Source organism: Pyrus communis, chromosome 7 (genome assembly GCF_041283825.1).
Source record: "Pyrus communis isolate YQ-2024b chromosome 7, ASM4128382v1, whole genome shotgun sequence".
Taxonomy (NCBI): Eukaryota; Viridiplantae; Streptophyta; class Magnoliopsida; order Rosales; family Rosaceae; genus Pyrus; species Pyrus communis.
Genome location: NC_142571.1, coordinates 26,602,205 through 26,625,052, shown reverse-complemented (window position 1 = coordinate 26,625,052; position 22,848 = coordinate 26,602,205). Strand labels below are relative to the sequence as shown.

Here is a 22,848-nt window from a genome sequence, read left to right as displayed (position 1 = left end):
ATAAAAATAGGAGAAAAAAAAAAGGAATGCTAACGTGAATAGACTTCTAATGAAATAAAATTCAAGTACCAAAATTGTAGGGAAAATGTGTCACATCCCGGCCCAGGCCCCCACCATATCCCGGGTTTGACACCACCGTAACACGATATTGTCTGTTTTGGGCCCCGACCACACCCTCATAGTTTTGTTTCTGGGAATTGACACGAGAACTTCCCAGTGGGTCACCCATCCTGGGAATGCTCTCGCCCGAACTCGCTTAACTTCAGAGTTCCGATGGAACCCGAAGCCACTCCCAAAAGGCCTCGTGCTAGGTAGAGATGAGAATATACATATAAGACTTATAGGATCCACTCCCTGGGCGATTTGGAATGTTACAAAATGTTTAATCAAATTTGCAAAAGGAATAGATGTTTAGTCTATGACATTTAAAAACAAGGCGCCTATATCAAAACGTCTCGAAAATATATGATAAGAGTACCAGGATCGTCTCTAACATTTTGAAGGCCCTGTGTGAATTTAATAAAAAGGTTCTCCTTCTATAGAAAGAAACTTTGGGCAACATATTCATGCATAATTTAACAATCAATATTCAAACTTAATAGAAATCAACATCTCACTCTTATCAATTGAATAATCTCTAATTGCATGAAATGATGATTTAGGGTTCTATGTTTGAAATAATTAACTCATCTTAATGAGTTGTCTATTTATCTACAACGTGAAAAGATCCACATACACTGGTGAATAAAATACTTGTACGTCTAATATATATATTTTTATTTATTTAAATAAAGAGTCGAACATATGGACATTTTATTCCGAATATAATGCAATGAATTCACCATAGTGAGCAATTTCTAGACATTCACCATAGCATATTCTAGGTGTGTTGAAGGGAGATGTCATTCAACCATTTAGTTTTGGTATGGTAAATTTGTGTTTGAAACCCTTGCCCCGGCTCTACGTCTAGTTTGTGTTGAAGGGAAGATGGTTCTCCACTGAAGATCTACACTAACCAACCACAGTGAGTCAAGAATCCATGGGTCCTATGGCACCCTCATTTCCATGAAATAGTATTGGACAAAGGCCAAGTGTACACACGCTGCTTCTATTACACCTAAAAATATATTATATTTAATTAAACACTCAGGTTGTTGGACTCGGGTGACGAAATGGAGTTGGGGTGTAACTCCCGGTCCCGGGTTATAGTTTTTGTGTTACGATGTCATGGTTGAATTGACCACTCGGTTATTTTCTTCATCACGACTACTTTAGTGATTGATGATGGTGTTTAGCCTGACGGCGACGCTCATCATTTGGAATATATATAGAGAATAGGGTTGCTGTTATGTTTGTTTGTTTTGGTTGAGTTGGGTTTATTTTGTACTTGAGTTTTCTCAAATTTTTCGGTTGCTTGCCATCCTTTGTGTCGACTCCGTGATATATGCTGGTCCAATCACAACCCTTGTTTTTTCTTAATGCAATAAAAGTTACTTTAAAAAGAAAAGAAAAAACACCCCTAAGGTTGTTAAAAACGGAAGAGGATTCTTTCCGGATCCATTTGTGGGGATCCTAGGGATCTTCACATCCTAACGGTTCATCGTACATTGTGTGGTCAACTTTCGTCGGTACTATTTGTGTTTAATTTTAAATTAAAAAAGATTCAATGATTTCTGACTGTATGATGCACGATGAATGACTAAAATGTCATAATTCCTAAAATTTTCACAATTTAAATCCGAATACGATCCAAATCCGTTGAAAACTTCCATGCTTTTCCATTTTGTCCTTGCTCATTTTTCTTCCAGAAGATAAAGACGCATTAGACAGTAAAGGAAGATAAAGACGCATTAGACAATAAAGGATAAACTGAAAGGAGTCGGGTGAAAGATAGAGGGAGAGTATAAAAATTATCTCCCAATATATATTTCTCTTTGTTCAATTTGAAAGATGTGATTTATCTCTGAAGTCATTTCATGAAAAGTTAACACCGAATATTTACATAAAGATTGAACATTAAAATTAAGATTAGTGAAGAAAAACACAGCTATTATTGGGATCATTTGAGCTCTTGCCTCATGCACAGTGTAAGAAGCAGGGATGGTTCAGAGATTTTTGAGATCTGAGGCGACACCAAAAAATGTGCCCTCACTTCATATAAAAAAATTATTTATTTTTAAGACATCGATAAAATTATATTTAGAAAAACACTTCAAGCTCAGTAATTTAGAAACACTGACAAACTAATTTATTTTATATCGAGAAAAGGAGACGAAAAAACTTCAGCTTACTGCTTACCAAAATAACAAATTGAATTTCTTAGGGATTATAATTTTATTTGAACTTTTGCACTGGAATCTGCTTGATGCCAAAAATCGGGACTTCATTGAGGTACATTCAATCATGGAAATCGATTCTCTTTAAAATTAACTAGTTTTCAAGAAAACTTTGTTGCATGGGGATGATGCATGCACACTGCCTTGGTCATCGACCCACGACTGCAAATGTTTCACATTTTTAACATTGTACATTTTGTGTTGAACATATAGATGATTGTAGCTAGTAGGCGTGATCCTACATGGAGGTCCTCACCTTGCTTGTGATTTTTCGAGAATCAATGACTCGGATCGTTTGATCTTCCGGCAAACGATAGCTGCTCAACTCGATGACCATTAACCATGAACCATCATACTGTGAAATAATGGCCACAACGGAGGTGATACCTCGACATGATGTCTGAGCCTTGCTTGCAGGTTGAGACAGGTACTGTTGACTTGTATAGTTTTCTATAATTTAGGATTTCCTAGTTTAGGATGGATCTCGTGTAATCTAGGAGAAATCTCCTGTAATTATTCTTCCCTATTTGATTAGGATTAAGATTGTATATTATACCTCTTCCTTAGAAGAATAAACATATCATTCAAAGCATTCTCTTCTTGACACCATAGCTTAAGTTTAAAAAAAAAAAAAAAACCACATTGTGCACAGAATCCGGAACCACTAACTGCATAGCTAGTTGTGTTCCGCACCGTCGGACTTGTCACTCCCTGATCCCTACATACGTCCAGGATCGACGTGCAACAGTAGGCTATAAGGGGATGCCAGGAAATACAAACTGAAATACTGAACTGAAAATCACAATAAGCACATATGTTTAAGGAAAGTATAAGGGTAACCTAACACTCCAAGCTCTCTAAACTTTGTCTGCTACCCCAAAGTTCCTCGTATCTACTAAAACTTGCACAGTCGCCCCTACACCATGGGAATGGTGCACCAAGTAGACAACAATCTGGATAAGTCGCGAAGCTTGTGTGAGTGACAATAATTCTATGTATGTGATACTAATAAAAACCAACCATCGATTTGGTTTATAAACGTCAAATATAAAATTATATTTTATGAAATCAAAGTCAAGTCACTGAAACCTCCGAATGAGTCACCCATACATCCAACAGCTCGTCTAAAACAAATCACAAAAACTCACAATTAGAAACTTATACAACACAATGAAAAGTAGGGTTAGAACGACACAGTTTGACCGAAGCCTACATCTCTGAAGCTATCTCAATTCAAACTTAATATGAAGAATCAACAAAGCAATTAATCGGATTAACGGTCCACTACTAGCCCTCACTTTTCATCACAATATGCCAATCATACAAATCAAACCATATTTCAAATATGCACGTTAAATCTCATTTCATAAACATAAATCGATGGCTAAGTATTAAAAATAACAATTCAATAGAAAACATATTTATAAACCAAGTCATATCCACACAAGATAACAATTACGAAAACAGGGTAATCACTAATATCACATATATTAAAGTCACTCACCAATAGTCCGCACTACCGCACCCTAGCACGATTATCGAGGCGTCACAAACTCTCGCTGCCCTTGGATGGCTCGACAAAATACGGGGTTGGTCGGAAAAGTGTCTAGAATATAGCCAAATAGTCACGGTTTTGAATTACCAGATTTCTGGAAGATGTTCTCCGAGTTGATTTTCATGTTAAAACCTTCACCAAAGTCACTTTTAATCGTCAATAAAGTGATCTAGCCTACGGGGAAGGAAGATAGAAGGAGTTTCGAAGCTCACCTTCGTCGAAGACGGCAATACATCGTTAGAAATGGATGCACAGTAACTGTACCGTGCTATGTGAAGGAGAAGAAGAATTTACCTTGCTTATTTTAGGACCTAGAATGATGGTTGCTTGAGGGTGTGCTCTCCAAAGTGATAAGGTGGTTGTGGTGGTGGTTAATGGTTGCACGGGGAGAGAGAAATGAGAGCTGATGAGAAGGTGGTTTTATGTGTTTGTTTTGGCTGCACAGAGAAAGAGGAATGAGAGCTGGGGTGAGGGGATGGTCACGGCAGAAAAGAAGATGATGAGGGAGATAGAGGGTGAGGTGATGTCGGCTACAAGGGGAAATGTGTGATGTGTGTGTGTGTGTGTTTAAATGATAGAAAATAAATAAGCAGGGAATAAGGGTCACGGACCAAAATGGAATCCTCCAGAAAATGGGGGGAAAATCTGCCACGTGGCAGCCTGCGAGTGGTCCAATGGTGTAAAAATCTCCACTTGTGAAATTACCACAATACCCTTGCGTTTAAAATTCCGTAGAAGCTTCGTTTTAGTTCCAAATTCAATTCCACTTGCGCCTACGCATTCGTATCGACTAGTACCATCCAAATATATAAAGACAAGTGGAAAAATACATAGGGATCAAATACAACCTCGTAGAATTCCGTTTAATCCACTAAGGCGTTTTAGTCCTTTTACTTATCGAAAAAACTATACGCCGTAAATAAAAACGTGTCGAAACTACAATTAAGAATACTAAATACATAGTTTTAAATAGTGAAATTCGAGGACGGAATTTCATAGGACCAGTGAGCGACGTTGTCGTTGCTGACTCAAAATCCACTGAGAATCACCAACCGCGCAACCAGTTGTGCAGTGTCCCCTTCATGCAGCGAGCGACGTCATCGTTGCTGACCCAAATTCACCAACGATCCCATCATCCGCTCACCAAGATTTGCTGCTGCATCATGTGCACACGAACTCAGAACTCGTATAAAACCGTACCTCCTGCTGCTACCTGACAAACCCTAGAATTCTATAACACATCACACCGATTGCGTCTTGCTAGTTTGAAATCCTAGCCCAGATTTGTGTGTCCATCATGACCCACACATATTCCTTCTTGACGAACCTGCAACAACTGTACCCGCCGACACACTTTTGTCGCTGCTATGTTCGTACATGTTTTGTGCGTTCTAGAAGGATAATAAAAGAAAAAGGAGAGAAAAAGTAAATAATAATAATAATAATAATAATCTATTTGAAGCTACTTGGTCAAAATTTGGGCTTTATCCATCACCAATTGACGTACTAATTAAAGTTGCTTGGGAATATAGCAGTATGGGGTCGTACCACTCCGAATCGATCTGATCGTATCGGGCAGGAAAGTAGGATCAATAGTGATCGGTCCAATTGTTCTTCAGATTTTTCTTGTTGTACCTCCATTGCCGAAGTGAAGGTAGATTCTAAACATATAGCCAAAAAAGTGTCGGTCTTTCTTAATGATAAATGTAATAATGGTAAGGCTTTAAAGGTTTCTATATCTGTTATGAATAATACATAGATAATTGATTATGGTACTATTAAACATATGACTTGTGATTCTAGACAGGTATAAACCCTAATACACTCCCCCCAAAACTGTCGTGAGCGTTGCCAATGGAAATGTTGCCCCCATTATCGGAGAAGACAATGTCTTACTTTCTGATACCTTGAATCTTGATTATGTACTCGTTGTTCCTTCTCTTGACTATAATTTATTATCTATTGCTCAAATAATTGTTGCCCTACATTGTCTTGTGATTTTTTGACCTTCTTTTTGTGTTTTTAAGGACATTCGGACTCGCAAGACGATTGGTTATGGTGTTAGGAAAGGGAGGCTCTACTACTTAGAGCTGACATTGAACAGTTCTTGAATGTTGACTCAAGCTCTTGCAATGGAAGGAAATCAGGGGGATATGAATAAAGCTTCAGAGATTTGGTTATGGCATCTTCAACTTGGACATGCTTCGTTCAGCTATCTGCAGAGGTTGTTTCCTAGCTTATTTGTTAAGCATGATATTTCTAACTTTAAATGTGGTGTTTGTGAAATGGCTAAAAGTCATCGTACTTCATTTCCGCCTAGTTTGACTAAAAGTTCAATCCCGTTTATGATAATTCATTCTGATGTTTAGGGACCATCTAAAACTGCTACAGTTGGTGGTGCTCATTGATTTGTTACTTCTATTGATGACTGCACACGTATGACTTGGGTTCGTTTGATGAAGTCCAAAAGTGAGGATACTTCTTTGTTTTAGCAGTTTTACAAAATGGTACAAGTACAATATAAGTCATAAATACAGGTTCTCAGGAGTGATAATGGGGGTGAATATGTAAACTCTGAACTTCGTGTCTTTCTTAATCATCATGGTATTGTTCATCAAATTACACATCCATATACTCCACAACAAAATGATGTTGCAGAATGCAAGAATTGTTAGCTTCTAGAGATTGTTCGTGCTTCTTTGCTTGAGGCACATCTCTATTTATCCTTTTGGGGAGAAACTCTCACCTCAGTTGCGTATCTCATGAATCATGTTCCATCCCGATCAGTTAACTTTCAGACACCACTCCAGACTCTCTCTTCATTTGTTGATGCTTCTACAGTTCCTAATCTTTCACCTCACGTGTTTGGTTATGTGGCATTCGTTCATCTTCACAAACAGCAAAGAAGTAAGCTTGAACCTCGGGCCTTACAGTGTGTGTTTGTAGGGTATGCCTCAAATCAAAAAGGGTATCGTTGTTATCACCCTCCGATGAAAAAACTGTTTGTCACTATGGATGTTGTGTTTCATGAAAATGATATGTACTTTGCCAATCCCGAGTCTGCACTTCAAGGGGAGAATTAGACAAAAGTTCAAACTCTTGATTATACCATTCCAGATATAGATAGTGTGAATGATTTGGATTTAAGTGGTGATGTCTTGGAAATAAGTGGTGATCATTCATATGAAAACAATGATGTGAATGAATTAGAACTAAGTGGTAATGTCGTGGAGACAAGTGGTGATCATTCACATGGAAACAATGTTGAAAACCGACATCGCCAGATAACTCACTACTAGTTTCCTCACCATCGGACATTCATGTGTCGCCAGCTACCTCACAGTCGATCTTGAGTCCCAATAACCTTAATCAATCATCTTCGATCCCTCATGCACCACCACCACGTCGTCTCCCTGATCGCATCAATCGAGGTATTCCTAAACTTACTTATGAAGCCGACCCTAAATACAAAACTAGGTATCCGGTGAGTAAGCCCAACCCTAAGTCTAATGTGTTATACCCGATAAGTAATTATGTGTCTACCAGTCATCTGTCAGAATCAAATAAGTTATTTGTGCATCAATTATCTACTGTATCTATTCCTAACAGTGTGCAAGAGGCTTTAGTTGATCCATGTTGGCAAGCAACAATGAATGAAGAGTTGAAGTCTTTGAAGAAGAATGCTACCTGGGAGATCAAAGACTTGCCAGCTGGCAAGAAAACTGTAGGATGCAAATGGCTCTATACGGTGAAGTACAAAGCTGATGGGATGATGGATCGTTTCAAGGCAAGACTAGTAGCAAAAGGATACACTCAAAAATATGGAATTGACTATACAAATACATTTGCCCATGTGGCTAAGATCAATACAGTCTATGTTTTGTTGTCCTTGGCTGCAAATTTTAATTGACCATTACAGCAGTTCGATGTGAAGAATGTCTTCTTGCATGGGGATTTGACAGAAGAGATTTACATGGAACTCCCACCAGGGAGTAACGTTCCAAATATGCATAGAAAAAAGGTGTGCAGGCTTCGAAAATCATTGTATGGGTTAAAGTAGTCCCAAATAGCGTGGTTTGGTAGATTTACCAAGTTTATGAGAGCATTTGGATATAAGCAAAGTAACTATGATCATAGGTTGTTCTTGAAACGTCGGAATGGAAATCTTATAGCACTCATTGTATATGTGGATAACATGGTAGTTACCGGTAATGATCCAGATGAGCATGCAGCCTTACAAAAATATTTAAGTACAGAATTCGAGATGAAGGATCTTGGGTCTCTAAACTATTTTCTCAAGATTGAGGTATCAAGGAGCAAGTCAGGAATCTTACTGTCACAGAGAAAGTATATTCTTAACCTGTTAAAAGAAACTGGCATGTCAGCATACAAACCCGTGACTACTCCATTGGCAGAAGGAATGAAGCTAAGCATTGATCTAAACCAAGTACCGGTAGATAAAGGAAGGTATCAACAGTTAGTGGGAAGATTAATGTATTTGGCACATACTAGACCAAACCTTACTCATTCCTTGAGTGTCATACATGAATACAGTTATAAGAATATTGAGTTATTTGAAAGGAAGTATGGGGAAAGTGATTTTATTTAAGAAAAGTGGTCATTTTAGTATTGAAGGTTATACGAATGCTGACTGGGCTGATTCGAGTGATGATATGCGTTCAACATTAGGTTACTTCACCTTTGTTGGTGGAAATCTGGTTGCTTGGAGAAGCAAGAAGTAGGGAGTAGTAGCAAGGTCGAGTGCAGAAGCAGAATACAGAAGTATGGCCCTTGGTATTTGTGAGATTTTATGGCTTAAACTGTTACTACAAGATTTGGGTGTCAAACATAGTCAACCGATGAAGTTGTTTTGTGATAATAAGGCTGCTTGCGATATTGCTCATAATCTGGTGCAACATGATAGAACTAAACATGTAGAGGTTGACAGGTTCTTTATTAAAGAAAAGCTAGAAGGTAAAATAATTGAAGTGCCTCCAATCAGAATGGAAAATCAAATAGTTGACATTGTCACCAAAGCAATTTCTAGTGAAAATTTCTCTAAGTTTCTAGACAAGTTGGGCATGTGTAATATATATGCACCAACTTGAGAGTGAGTGTTGACTTATATAGTTTTCTATAATTTAGGATTTCCTAGTTTAGGATGGATCCTGTGTAATCTGGAGAAATCTCTTTGTAATCTCCTATAATTATTCTTCCCTATTTGATTAGGATTAAGATTGTATATTATACCTCTTCTTGAGAAGAATAAATATATCATTCAAAGCAATATGATCGTTAACGCTTCCAATTTAGTTTGGTGGCATAAGAAATGTTTTCATTTGTTTCCGATATTTTGCTTGAACTTTCCTTTGTGATTCCCCTTGCTGCAGAACATGCAATGTCCACAACACCAGAAAATCACTGGCTTAATAAACAAGAAATGTAGTTAATATTAATTTTTCGTTACGTTACAATATTATGCTCAAATCATCTCATCATTCATGCCAATTAGAGAAAGGAAATGTAAAACTACTTGTAATCCACAAAAATATACTAATCATGCATTGTTCTTCATCTGGAAGCCATTCTTGAATCCGAGCGGCTTTTCTATCAATAGCCTGCATTGCCTCTTGTAACTTAATAAAGCATAAGAAGTGCTAGCCTAATGGGGAAACTATGCCTTGTAAGCACTCTCTTGAACACATCAATCTTCCCTCCATTCTTCTTCCCGCAAGGCCTAATCAAACTCCTACTCGACAACAATGATGTTCGAGGAAAATAGGTCACCGGCCATATCACCTTGCTTCTCAGCCTTGTCATTGTGAGAATGTGAGGACAGTCATCGATGAGGAACCAAACCATGCAAAAGCTTATACAGAGTTGGTCCAACTCTTGAGGGAGAGTTGGACTACTCTCCATATCAAAAGGGCATATTATTAAAATATTTTTTAAATAAAATTGTAATTAACATTCTGTTTATTTTTTATACAAACGATAGTTGGAGCAAACACTGAACCTCTACTAATGCAAGAGAAACTGATGCAAATCAATGATAACAAAAAGGGTAAAGTACAAAAAATTACCTCAACTATTGGTGTCACGACACTTTCATACCTCATCTTTTAAAATTGACAATGTCATACCTCATCTTACGAATTTGTACCAATGATATACCTTTTGTTAGACTGCCGTTAATTTGTCAGTTAAATGCTGACGTGGCCAGAGACTCACTCACTCACTAATCCAACTGGATTAAAAAAATCATTAAATAATTTTTAATAATTAATATTAAAAAAATAAAAAACTAAAAAAAATAAAAAATAGCCTAAGGATCCGGCCTTCCCTTTCCTTTACCCACACCAACCCTTTTTCTTCTTCTCTTCGACAGCCACTAAACCCTTCCCCGTCCCCCCAACCTTCCTCCACCACCCTTTCTCTCTCCTCTCTTTCTGGGGCAAAATCCATCCCGCGAGTTTGTTGCCGCTGGCCTGAAACCGAATCAACGACGAGCAGTTTCTGATCTCCGGCGGAATTTCAGCGGAGAAGTTGTTAGATAGCAGCAGCAACTTCGTGAGATTCTGGAGATTGAAGAACACTCCGGGAATCGGCCCTGTCGAGCTGTTATGTGACAAATCAATGGCCTCGAGATTCACACAGTTGGAAATCAATGGTAAAACGTTTCCTTCGAGCTTGTTCTGCCACAAGAAGAGAAGATAAAGATTCGACAAGTTTCCAAACTCCATCGGTATCGAACGAGAGATATGGTTATTGTCTAGCATGTTGAGCTGGTTGTCGTAAAGAACCAGTCATTTCAACCTGGTGAGGTTGCCGATTTGGGTTGGGATTTCGCCTTCCAATCGATTCGCGCTGAGGTGTCAAGCTGCTCGAGCTTTGGCAGCGAGGAAGGTTGGGGGTTGCACATTGCAGGTTGCGGAGAGAGAGAGAGGATAGAGAGAGGGTGGTGGAGGAAGGTTGGGGGACGGGGAAGGGTTTGATGGTTGTTGAAGAAAAGAAGAAAAAGGGTTGTGCGGGTGGACGAAAGGGAAGGCCGGATCCCTTAGGCCATTTTTTATTTTTTTAGTTTTTTAATTTTTAATTTTTTGAATATTTAATTATTTTTTAATCTAGTTGGATTAGTGAGTGGATCCTGTCTCTGGCCACGTCAGCATTTAACTGATAAATTAACGGCAGGCTAACGCAAGGTATAACATTGGCACAAATTCGTAGGATAAGATATGAAAATGTCGTGACACTAATAGTTGAGGTAATTTTTTGTACTTTACCTTAAAAAAAAAAAAAAAAAAAAAAAAAAAAAAAAGGTATTTCCACCACAGCATATAAAAGCCCCTTTTAATTTTGTTTCTAAAATTAGAGTTTGGAGGGTAAACTGGAATGTCAATGGTGTCTGTTAACCCGGTTAAGCCAAATCCCAAAGAGTGCTGAAAAATCCTAAAATCCTATGATTCTACATCATTCCTTGTGATTGATAAACAACGTTGTCAGAGAAAGTGACACACAGAGACAAAGACAAAATGGGTCACAGAGATCTGCCTTCTCCAAATTCAAATGGATATTTTATAATCTTGATGCTGATGCACTTGATTATTTTAGCCCGAGCTTCGATCCATGACTACCAAGACGAGTCCTTCATCCGTCGTTCCAATTCCTTCTTCTTCCATGGCGGAAGTGAAGGCCTTTACGCTTCCAAGCTCGACTCTGGCAATGACAAGTCCAGCTCTGAGGATAAGCCCCTCAATGGCAAGTCATTCATCAGGTAAATTGATAAAGTTTCCGCCTTTTTGTTCTTGATCTGTTTTTTGGGGGGAAATAATTGATGGGTTCTTTGTTTTTTCCTGATTGCGATTGGTTTTTTGTTTTGTTTGAGAAGACGATATTCTAAACTAATCTAATTTACGGGGACGTGGGTTAAAACTTGGGTGCAAGGGGGTGGACAAATTGCCATAGCCAACTAATCCGCCTTTGCTGGTTGGTAAACTGATTGGGAAAAGTTGAATTTTTTTAGTGAAAATTGAATTGGCTTTGTGTTGGTGTCTGTTGAAAGCTGCGGTTTATGTGCAATTTATTATCCAGTGATTGATTTGTTTAAATGAGGGTTGACTATTGACATGCCAGTTCTTGATGCCATAGAGTTGAAATCTGGGGAAAAAATAATGAATATAGTAGAGAGGATGCCACTTATATTGCTAATCTAGGTCCCGTTTGACAACCATTTCGTTTTTAGCTTTTGTTTATCATTTTTTTGTGCTAGAGATAGAGGGAAAGTATATAGGAGAATGAGGGATGGAGAAGGAGGGAAGGATGTGGTGGGAGGGAGGAGAGAGAAATGAAGGAGATTATACGAAAAATTAAAACTTGAAAACAACTTAGAATGAATATAATGAGAGAATGTCACATATGGCTGTTCTATGGGAAATTCTTTAGTTAACCATTTTCAATCAGAAGTATTTGTAGGTTTTTGTGTATAAACAAAACATTTCAAAGGGGTTTGTCTATCCTTGCCATATGTTAATGCAGGTTCGAATCAATCATCTTTCGAAGAACCAAGGAATCTGCTGAAAAGAAGAATGAGATGCAGCAGAGGACTGGCTTAGTCGAGGCTATTGTTCTTGAGGTTAGGGACAGGGAGAAGATTGGGGGTTCTTATTTGAACTCCAATGCAATATGCTGCACCCCAGAGCTATCCAAGGACGGTTCCTGCAAGGTGGGAGAGGTTATCATCCAACAAAACCCAGACAATCCTGATGGGCCAAAAAGGATTCAGACCTTCTTCGAGGGGAAAAATGAAGAGGCTAATATGGATATACAAACTATTGAAATCAATAGCACTGGAATGTACTATCTCTATTTTATGTTCTGTGATCCAGAACTTGTTGGCACATTAATCAGTGGAAGAACTGTTTGGAGGAACCCTGATGGTTATTTACCTGGAAAGATGTCCCCATTGATGACATTTTTTGGCCTAATGTCTTTAGCTTACCTAGTCCTCGGTCTTTTCTGGTTTCTCCGCTTTTTACAGTATTGGAAAGACATAATACAGTTGCACTACCACATCAGTGCTGTAATTGGACTTGGAATGTGTGAAATGGCCCTTTGGTATTTTGAATATGCAAATTTCAATTCCACTGGAAGCAGACCAATGGGAATTACCATATGGGCAGTAACCTTCAGCGCCGTTAAAAAAACTGTCTCCCGGCTTCTTCTTCTGGTGGTTTCAATGGGCTATGGTGTTGTGCGGCCAACTCTCGGTGGTATAACCTCGAAAGTACTTCTCCTTGGTGTGATATATTTTGTAGCATCAGAAGCACTTGAGCTTGTTGAGCATTTGGGGAATATCAACGACTTTTCTGGAAAAGCAAGGCTTTTTCTGGTGCTGCCTGTTGCTCTTTTGGATGCCTGTTTTATTCTTTGGATCTTTTCCTCGTTATCTAAAACTTTGGAGAAGCTTCAGGTAACCTTATTTTTCATGTCCATCGATACATTGACATCGCTTACTTAGTTAACAATTGCTAAGGGAAGGAAATAAGTTATTCCGCTTATCATTAAGGTTGAAGAGTTATGCAGGTGATATATGGACATCAAACACAGTATGTGCTACATGTTGGTAAATATTGAATAATTAATCAAATTAAGAAACCTTATCAGGTACATGAATATAGTTGTTGGCTTACTTTTGTCTGCACATTCGTTAACTAACTGGCATTGATATTTCCTATCTTGGATGTTTGAGCATCATAGAAATCAAACCAACAGTTTTTCAATTCAAGGTGCACAATTGAATCCATTCTGTGTTTTACTGTATGACTGCCGCTGAAAAAATATTTTAGTGCTTAGGAACACGGTACCATCTATGTATATGAGAATGTAGACCGGAATATGTATTGTTCGTTATGCTTCTGTTACATACATGGAATGATTTATTAGCATGCGCTTGAATGGAACACTCTGTATGTAGCTTGAGGAAACTAAGTGAATATGGCCCTTTGTCTACTGTGCGCACAGATTCGAAGAAGCATGGCCAAACTTGAGCTGTACCGAAAGTTTACGAATTCTCTTGCAGTATCAGTGCTGCTCTCTGTTGCTTGGATTGGCTATGAGGTTGGCTTTGTTTTGTTTCTTTTCCTTGGTCCGTTATTTCTTTCTTCTTCTACCGGGCTGTCAATTTAATAGTGATTTCGCTTCAATCTTTTTGTAAGAAAAGGTCACAAGTATTTGATTTATTAGTGACTGCATTTGGCTAGACAATTTTATAGCTTTTTTAACTAGCCACAAAATTGCTCTATTTACCGCCTGTCTGAATTTTTCGTATGTATGTCTCGCATACTCCTTTCTATTCCTTTACTTCTGTGTACAATGGTAAGATTCGTATGATTAAGAATTAAACTACTGACCTTTGTCTTTCAGTTGTATTTCAATGCCACTGACCCGTTGAGTGAGCTGTGGCGAAGAGCCTGGGTCATCCCAGCTTTCTGGACTTTGCTTGCTTATTTGCTGTTGGTGGTGATATGTGTTCTTTGGGCTCCATCTCATAACCCAACCGGGTATGCTCTAAATCCTTGCCTCCTTTTGAATGCATGCTGCAAGTTTCTGTGTTTTCTTCAGCTGGCTTTTGCTCCCATGGCATTTGTAAACCAGCTAACATTATTCGATTGAATGTCTTAATAAATTCTCCTAATCATGCATTAAAATGCTATCTGAGTGACGTTTATGAGCCATTCCGGAGATGAGCGAGCATAGGAACAGACCAGAATAGAAAATCTACTAGATATCGTATCAATTCATTTTCATTAGAGTTCGTGACTTAATGTTCCAAGTTTCAACTGTACAAACATATCCAAAACGATTAAGTGCCGAATTTTTTCCTTTGTATAGAATGCGCTAGCTTCAGCTTTGTTAGAAATTTCTAATACACCTGGTGAGGATACTAAATGTTACTTAATACGAGCTTCTGCAGATATGCGTACTCGGAGGAGACTGTGGATGACTTTGATGACGAGGGTATCTCGCTCACGGGAAGTGGAGTCAAGGTGGCGGGCGGAGACTTGGCAACCAAGCTAGAAAGAAAGGAAAGGAAGGCGTCGAGTGCGGCAGAACATCATGTGTTTGGGCTTGGGGAAGATGTAGAGGAGGACAAGAGAGAATAAGGACCGGCTTTTCTTCCTATATTCCATTTGAGTCTCTCTGGATATCAGCAACCATTTGCAGGAATATATGTCTTCACCATACTGTCAGTGTCAATGTCTAGTTGAAAGCTTTAAGGTTTGAAGAGGGGGGAGGTGGTGTGAGGTTTGTATAAGAGAAAGTAAATTAAACCTGAAAATTAGACGGAAAGTAGGCTCTCATGTAAAATGGGCAGAATTTTCGGTGATCTGCAATACATCTCTTCCTATTTCTATTTCTTATCATGTGATGAGAGGTACGTCGTGCTATGAAAGAGATGTTTTTAACCTGAAATGCTGGCTAGAATCGATGTGAGAGTCACACACTCCCTCCCCCCCTCTCCTCGCGTTTTCTTTCTCTCCTCATTCCTCCCTCACGCTCTCATTGTGCACAATTTTCCCGCCCACCATGGCCCAAACCCACCGCCAGCTAGTCGAGAACACCCAGCCTCGCCTCGAACATCCTTCCCAATCGTCGAGATCAAAGCTTGGAAAGTCCACGACTTCTTGGCCATTTTTCGACGAGTTTTTTCATACCAAACGGCAAGCTACTGAGAGTCGCAAAGGATTTCGGCAACAATCTGAAGAAACCGGTGAGTTTTCTGCATTTCGGCTCAGACCAGTTAGATCAAGTTGGACCGGCTGGACCTGGTCGGACCTTTTTTGTTGCATCATTGGACCGGTTGGACCAAGTCAAACCGTTTCTGCTGCTTCGCTGAACCAGGTCTAACCGGGTGAACCAGGTCGGACCGCACAAACCCGATCAGACCAAACGAACCGGGTTTGATGGGCAAACTGAGTCGAACTGAACGAACTGGGTCAGATGGGCGAAGTGGGTCGAACCGCCTAATCGGATCGAACCGCCTCAAACAGACGACCAACCCGACCTTTCCGACTCAAGCGATTGGATCGGCGGGCAATAACCAGCCAACGTCAACGGAAGCTAAAAGTTATGAGATGCAACAAATCAATTCTGAATTTAACTTGTAACATTTTACCAATCTGGAAATCGATACGAAAGAAGATGATCGAGGAGATTAATACCCTTCTTTTAAATTCCTTAATTTCACAAAAAATTCTGGATCAGGTATAATCAATGGTTCACAAAATCGATCTCCCGTCAGAATTTCGGAGGAGATATGAATCTGAGTATATGATGAGATGAATTCTGTTGAATGTAAAACCTCTGCAGAAATTCCGAACAGGTTCAGACTTCTTCAACCTACAATTGGAGATTTAAAACCCTCATCAACCACCAAAAACCATAACTTATTTTCTTGTTACTTATGCAATGGGGGGAAGGAGTATAGAAGGACCTGAGGGAGGCTCATTAGCTCAAGAACAGCTTTCTTCGGGGTCAATTCGTTGTCAATAATCCGAGCTACTGCTGTCAAAACCGGCATCTTCACCTTGTACTTCTGCGCTAGTGCAATCACTGCTCCTGCTGTTGACACACCCTCTGCCACCTAGTAAACCAACATAGTATTACCATATCAATGAGCGATCATTTCAAACTTCTGAGTTGTTCCAAACATTATCAAGCTTAAGCACCTGATTCATAGAACTTAGTATATCGTCAAGTTGCTCCCCCGATCCAAGACGAACCCCAACTGTTCTGTTTCTGGAAAGGTTCACAAAACATGTAAGCATGATGTCCCCAATTCCTGATAGACCGGTGATTGTTGCCGGCTTCGCGCCCATCTTCAGGAGATAAATTGGAGGGAAAAGTAGTGAGACAACAGCAGCCAAAAGCAAACAAATGTTGTACAACCACCTGGGATTACACAAAAAACACCTAGTATCAAAGTAAGTTTACCTTCATTGCCAGCCACCGTATCTCAGAGCATCCTTGTGCAACAAGAGCTGTCTTGCAATTATTACCAAGATTCATCCCGTCCACAATCCCTGCAGCTATTGCGAGCACATTCTTGAGAGCACCTGCAACTTCTACCCCTACGACATCGCTGGAATTTATCAGAGGTTATGAGCTGGGTCCGTCCACTTAAATCTATGAATATTTGAATATGATGACAATTCATGCTCGGTGAAATTTGAAACTTGTAGATATCCAAGCTAACAAGGGCATTTCAAGATCAAATTATATACATAGACAGAACTTAATTGTCCTTGATATAGCTATAAATTCACAACCTTGAAGTGCTGATTCTCAGATAGTCACAAGCCAGAAGCTGCTGAGCTGCATTTGCCAATTTTTTGTCCTTTGACGCTACAACCATTGCTACAAAAGCAAAAAGGAGCAAAACATGATTTAGCAGAACGTTGATTCAACAATATTGTCTCTTTTTTCCACATACCTGTTGGTAATTTATTCATCAGCTCCAGCGCAAAAGAAGGCCCTGATAGTGCGATGAAAGGTTGCCGGGGATTCTTCAATGCTTGAGGAATGATCTGAGACATGGTCCTCAGCGTATTGAGCTCTAAACCCTTGCTGACTGATATGAACGGCAAGCCTGGATAAACATGTTCTGCAATCCCTTCAAGAAACGACGAGCTGAACTGTGATATCATGTCAGACAATGATTCAGGTACCTGCCTCATACCAATCTTCCATTTTCTGATAGCAAAGAACTTAGTCTAACTTATTGTGGACTAGGATTCATACGAAAACAGATATCCATTGAGAAAAGCTTGAAGGGACCATTTGGGACTACACACTTTGAAGCGAACTTGTACGACCTATAAGCAATTTTAGGTTTTTCTGCCAAACATAATTAGAAGCGCTTCTGGTTACCAAAAAGTGCTTTTAACCTCTAGACATGCTCTAAGTTAGTTAATACAATACCAGAATAAGAATGGTGGCTGAAAAACCTGCACAGGGACTGCATGAAAGCAATAATCGGCACCCAGCAAAGCAGCTTTGGCATCAGTTGTTGCAATTATATTTTCTGGTAGCTTGTGTTCTGGAAAGTACTTGCTATGTGAAAAAGAAGCAAAAACCAATTACATTTCAGAATAAATTACAGCTCCATAAGACATATGCATAAAAGTTAATGGCGGATGTAAATGTCTTACCGATTACACTGGTTGCTGTTAATCGATTGGCAAACTTGAGCATCACGAACCAGTATGCTAACTTCCATCTGGGATTTTCTATTTGCAACATGGGAGGCCATTGCCGTAGCGAAAGACCCACCTCCAAGCACCACCACCTAAAAATTCAAAGTTACAATACTAAGTGTGCGTTTATGAAATGCTTCTCTAGAAAGCACTTTAGCGAAATTCCTAATAAAAATTCAGGTGCTTCCTAAAAAAGCATTTGAAAGGCTTCCTGAAAGAAGTGCTTCTAACCCAGAAGCACTTTCAATATAAAGTGAAAAACAGAAGCTTTTGCAATTCTGGGAAGCAAAATGCAAAAATTGGGGGAAAAGGGCGGGCACACCTTGTTAGTGCGTTCAAGAACATCGGTCTTGGTCTTGGAGCGCCAGGTCCTGGACCAGCGGACCAGCTTCTCCCAGGCCAACCGGACCACCCGGCGGCGGTCCCTGGTCCGTACCAAAGCAGCCTCCGGAACCGGGTCGGGTAATTTGGGTATGGGTTGTTTGGAAGTGGCAGCAGAGCAACAAGGAGTTGTGGCGGCGAGGAGTGTGGGGTGGTTAAGAGGGTTTGTTGGTCTTCCGAGTCTGAGATTGTACGGAAGGGGACGTGTGGAGTTTGAGTTGGGAGGAAGGAGCTGGTTCAGAAACGGCGGTGGTGGCTCTAACAGCGCCGCCATTGTTACGCGGAGAGAGTGAAATATATCCGCAGTCCTTTTTTTCTTTTTATTATATTATTATTCGCGGATAAACTGTATTTTTGGAATGTTCCGTCTTTTCAAAGGGTAAAATGGGGTTTTAGGTCGTTTTGAGGTGTGGCGGAGATATGAGGTGAACTGAGGAGAAGGTAGGTGCGGAGGGGAAGTCGACGCCAATTGAGGGTGGGATCGGAGGAGTAGGGTTTGGGGTGGTTAGGAAGGGGTGTGGTGTGTTATTAGTAACAATTTTTGGAGTGAACGTGAAAAATCAATTTTCTCTTAAAATATGCGAGAAAAGAGACACGATTGACAAAATATGCAATAAGTATTAAATCTGAGGAGTGCATAATTACCATTAAATTGAGGGACTTATGTTAATGCTAAGCATTTTTAGGCCTAAACAGTGGAGTTGGCCAAGAAAGGAATCCCATGAAGCCTAATAAGAGATCGCAAAGCCCAAAGCCTAAGGGGCTTAAAAGAGGACAAGCTCGAGCGCAACGATCAACTGTCCCTAAACCTAGCCGACCGGGGAACACAAGAAGGAATACAACCACCGCAAGCGCATGGGCAGATTGACAATTTAAGACACGAATTCCCAGTGACATATATGTTTAGATGCCAATCATGCCACTCGACGACCACCTTTCAGTGGCAGAGAAGCTTAGGATAAGACATAAAGGCAGTCAGAATGATGCTTAGGTCGGCGAGATTGGATAACCGAGGCCGAGCAGGTGCTCGGTTCATAATATTCTGACAGGACATGCTATCCAAACTGAGCGCTTGTCACTTCACCACTGAATGTCAAAATTGTGTGAGAGAAATGTTGTCAGCACCCTAGGCTACATAGGTGCGCATTAAATGTCAAGTGGGGTGGCTTGAGACTAAGGGGGTTCATTGAATGCCTAAATAAAGGAGTGAAGGCCTCCTAAACGAGGGTCAAACAACTAAAAGGGAGAGAGTATGTTCGTATTTGCCGAGCGCTATTTTAGTCTTGATATCAATAAAAATTCAAGTATCACAGTGGAAGTAGCCTAGTTTCGAGGAGTGAACCACTTATATCTCTAAGTCCAAATCATTTCATTCCATTCTTAGAACCTTTTAAGGGCTTATTTTCTTAATTTCTTAACTTGCAAATTTTGAGCATTAACAACTTAAACGAATCTCAGTTATTAATTTAGGGACCAATATTACAATTAACCTTAATTATAAACCTCAAAGTGAATTTATTTCTCATACAGAACTTCCTTTATCATGTTTAGTCTCTAACTTGTGCGTGGTCCAATATCCAAGTGGATAGAGTATGGTTTCAAGCATGCGTTCCAGATTCGAAACTCCCCCTCCCTTAAATTATTGTATGGCTTCGAATTCTTCTGCCTCCCCTCAATAATGGTAAAAATTAAAAAAAAAATGTTTAATCTCTAACTTAATCTTTCCTGAGTTTCCTATTGCACCTAATGACACCTAATGTGCTAAGATCTAAACATTTTCTCTTCATAGTGGACAGGGTGTTGGGTTTTGCACCCATGCGTGCGTCCTCAATTCGAAACTTCCGTATCTCTTAAATTATTGTACTAGTTTCAAATCTTTCTCATTCCTCTTAATAATAAAATAAAAAATAAAAAAAAATGTTTAATCTCTAGCTTAACCTTTCCTGAGTTTCCTTTTGCACCTAATGGCACTTGTGGTAAGACCTTAAAAATCTCTCTGCATAATGGATAGGGCGGACAGGTTGTTGGGTTTCTACCTATACGTCCCGGATTAGAAACTCTCCCTCCCCTAAATATTGTAAAAGTTTTGAACTCTTCCGCCTCCCCTTAACAATAATAAAAATTAAAAAAAAATAATAATTAATTTCTAACTTTATCTTTCCTGAGTTTCCTTTTGCACCTAATGACACCTAATGTGTGAAAACCATAACAATCTGTTGCCATAGAATACAGATGTAGTTTCTTAATTTAGACTTCTAAACATTTAGTCCAATAAGGATGTTTAACTCGACAAAGCATTTACCCTTCTCCAATTGATTTCTTCCCCCAGAAAGTGCTTGCTGTAATAGTATTCCAATTTTAATGGAAAATAAATGAAAAGAAAATTACATCACCAATTTGCTAAAATTAATAGCAAAAGATTGAGGAATGCCAACCACGCAAGCAACGCGCAAGAAGAAGTTGGCACCTTCTTGTACAAAAATCAAACCAGCATATTCTTTTGGCTTCTAATTAATCACATCCATCCCATCCATAATTAAAAATATTCATTAATTAATTAAATCCATCCTTTAACTTTGAGCAGCTTCCATTTCAAGACCTTCTAAATCTAATTGCATTGCTAAACATGTTGTGATTAAATCTTTTTCCTCTCTCTCTCTCTCTCTCTCTCTCTCTCTCTCTCTCTCTCTCTCTCTCTCTCTCTCCTCTCTTGTCAAACCAAGAGAGAATTGAAGCTCCCCATCACCGACACCAAGAGTTTCTCAAGGTATGCGAAAACAAAAATTGAAAAAAGCTATGAACTTTGATTTGGTTTTCTGTTTTTAAGCAATTGGATCGTCAGTTTTTGGATATACATGCATGAATTGTGGATCTTTTTTCACAGGTGACTGCTAGTTGGTGATGGGAAAGCGTCAACGTCGCGGTGCTCGTTGTGATGGACAAGATCACTCTAACAATGGCAGAAAGAAGAGCCCACGAAATCCAAAGAGGACGTGCCGTTGTATTGCATTGTCCTCGATATTTAGAGGGATAGGGAGATGCGTGTTCGTGACATGTTTTCCTGTCATGCAGTGCTTTGGATTAGATGAGTGCCGCCACCGCCACCACCACCATCACCACCACAGACATTTCCATGAGTTTTCATGACCTCAATTGTGTGACTGGTGGAAATGTTTGAGGTTTTGCTGCATCTTTTTTTATTTAGTACGTCCCGGATCCTTGTGTAAATAAATATACATGTCAAGGAAAGATCAAGGGTTGGACAAAAGCTTACACGGGTGATTGCGCGTATCTGAGGTTTACTTTCGAGGCCTTGTCTCCGATGAGGAAGTGAATCGCGATGTTTTCCCTGTTATCCTGCTGAAGATGAAGGTTTGGGGTCCTTGGGGAGAAGAACACATTTAGATATATAGAAAGTTTGGGATTTGGCATATGTCAAAAGTATACAAAAATCCAAATTCCATCAATTTAGATGTTGCAGTTAGGAGTTTTGATTTGAATATGATTGATTTTGATTGTACATCTAATGGTTCTTTAGCTTTTTCTCTTCAAGTTGAAGAAGCAAATTATCCAAGAATGATATAGTTCATTGAACTTAGATTAATCTAACCGTCCATTTTTCTTTTCTTTTTAATCATTATATACAATTTGTGTATATAGTCATTTTAGGAACTTGCATGACATTCCTATCAAATAAAAAAGGAACTTGCATGAATTGGTGAGTGATTACTACTTCTGCACACTCGTCTTAGTTTTAACCGTTGAATTTCCTTTGATTTGTTCAAATTAATGGTTGAAACGAAGACAAGATGTGTGAAGGTGATATATAATGTGCATAAATTCTTTTCAAAAGTTAAAACAATACGAAAAGCATCAAAGAGAAGCAAAAGAATAATATCCCTTCATTTTTTCTTCAAGTCAATTTGATTCTTAATTCCCAAACAAGATGAATATTAATTGGAAGTATTTGTGCCTCGTACAATAATTTAACGGCGGAAATAACAAGTTAGAATAAATTATAGTAATGGTCTTTTAATTAAAATTTCAGTATTATTAATCTCTCAATTCATCAAAATGTGTAGTTATAATCATTTTTATCCATTTCATCAAAATTTTATCAAAAAAAATTGTTGAAATAACCCTTACTACAATCGGATTAAAATTAAGCGACCATTACTTCAATTGAGTTAAAATTGATAGACTAATTCTCCAATTCAATTAAAATTAAAAGATAATTGATACAATTTTTCTAATTTGATTTTCCATATTTGCTCATTGATTTAGCCTCATGTGCATAGCAATCACGTGACTCATTTTAACA

General features: G+C 39.0%; 2 protein-coding genes and 1 long non-coding RNA gene across 5 annotated transcripts; 1 reads left to right on the top strand and 2 right to left on the bottom strand.

The window, feature by feature from the left end:
• Window positions 1–2,359: 2,359 nt before the first annotated feature.
• Window positions 2,360–4,448, bottom strand: LOC148695973 (uncharacterized). 3 transcript variants are annotated; one of them, XR_015964149.1, is made up of 3 exons: window positions 4,104–4,448; window positions 3,841–4,023; window positions 2,360–3,460 (listed from the first exon to the last, which is right to left on the bottom strand). It is a non-coding gene; the product is annotated as an uncharacterized LOC148695973 (long non-coding RNA). The 3 variants fall into 3 exon arrangements; XR_015964148.1 differs by having other exon boundaries at window positions 2,360–4,023; XR_015964150.1 differs by having other exon boundaries at window positions 2,360–4,023; window positions 4,186–4,441.
• A 6,808-nt stretch (window positions 4,449–11,256) lies between these two features.
• LOC137733837 (uncharacterized) lies at window positions 11,257–15,304 on the top strand. Its single transcript, XM_068473030.2, has 5 exons — window positions 11,257–11,665; window positions 12,427–13,360; window positions 13,912–14,007; window positions 14,314–14,450; window positions 14,864–15,304. Exons 1-5 carry the CDS (start codon window positions 11,424–11,426, stop codon window positions 15,051–15,053), a joined length of 1,599 nt encoding a protein of 532 aa, XP_068329131.2. The 5' UTR covers window positions 11,257–11,423; the 3' UTR covers window positions 15,054–15,304.
• A 777-nt stretch (window positions 15,305–16,081) lies between these two features.
• GLY1 (NAD-dependent glycerol-3-phosphate dehydrogenase family protein) lies at window positions 16,082–19,113 on the bottom strand. Its single transcript, XM_068473031.2, has 9 exons — window positions 18,469–19,113; window positions 18,102–18,238; window positions 17,898–18,003; window positions 17,384–17,585; window positions 17,220–17,307; window positions 16,885–17,032; window positions 16,620–16,769; window positions 16,385–16,534; window positions 16,082–16,290 (listed from the first exon to the last, which is right to left on the bottom strand). Exons 1-9 carry the CDS (start codon window positions 18,799–18,801, stop codon window positions 16,276–16,278), a joined length of 1,329 nt encoding a protein of 442 aa, XP_068329132.2. The 5' UTR covers window positions 18,802–19,113; the 3' UTR covers window positions 16,082–16,275.
• Between the last annotated feature and the right edge of the window lie 3,735 nt (window positions 19,114–22,848).

Excerpts from the sequence above, each read along its gene's own strand:
- GLY1 (XM_068473031.2), bottom strand. The coding sequence starts at position 18,801 with ATGGCGGCGCTGTTAGAGCCACCACCGCCGTTTCTGAACCAGCTCCTT. Across the intron at positions 17,586-17,897 it reads TTCATGCAGTCCCTGTGCAG|TTCAGCTCGTCGTTTCTTGA; the intron begins GTTTTTCAGCCA and ends ATGATATCACAG. Across the intron at positions 16,535-16,619 it reads TACTAAGTTCTATGAATCAG|GTGGCAGAGGGTGTGTCAAC; the intron begins GTGCTTAAGCTT and ends TTGGTTTACTAG.
- LOC137733837 (XM_068473030.2), top strand. The coding sequence starts at position 11,424 with ATGGGTCACAGAGATCTGCCTTCTCCAAATTCAAATGGATATTTTATA. Across the intron at positions 14,008-14,313 it reads TTGCTTGGATTGGCTATGAG|TTGTATTTCAATGCCACTGA; the intron begins GTTGGCTTTGTT and ends TTTGTCTTTCAG. Across the intron at positions 14,451-14,863 it reads CCATCTCATAACCCAACCGG|ATATGCGTACTCGGAGGAGA; the intron begins GTATGCTCTAAA and ends GAGCTTCTGCAG.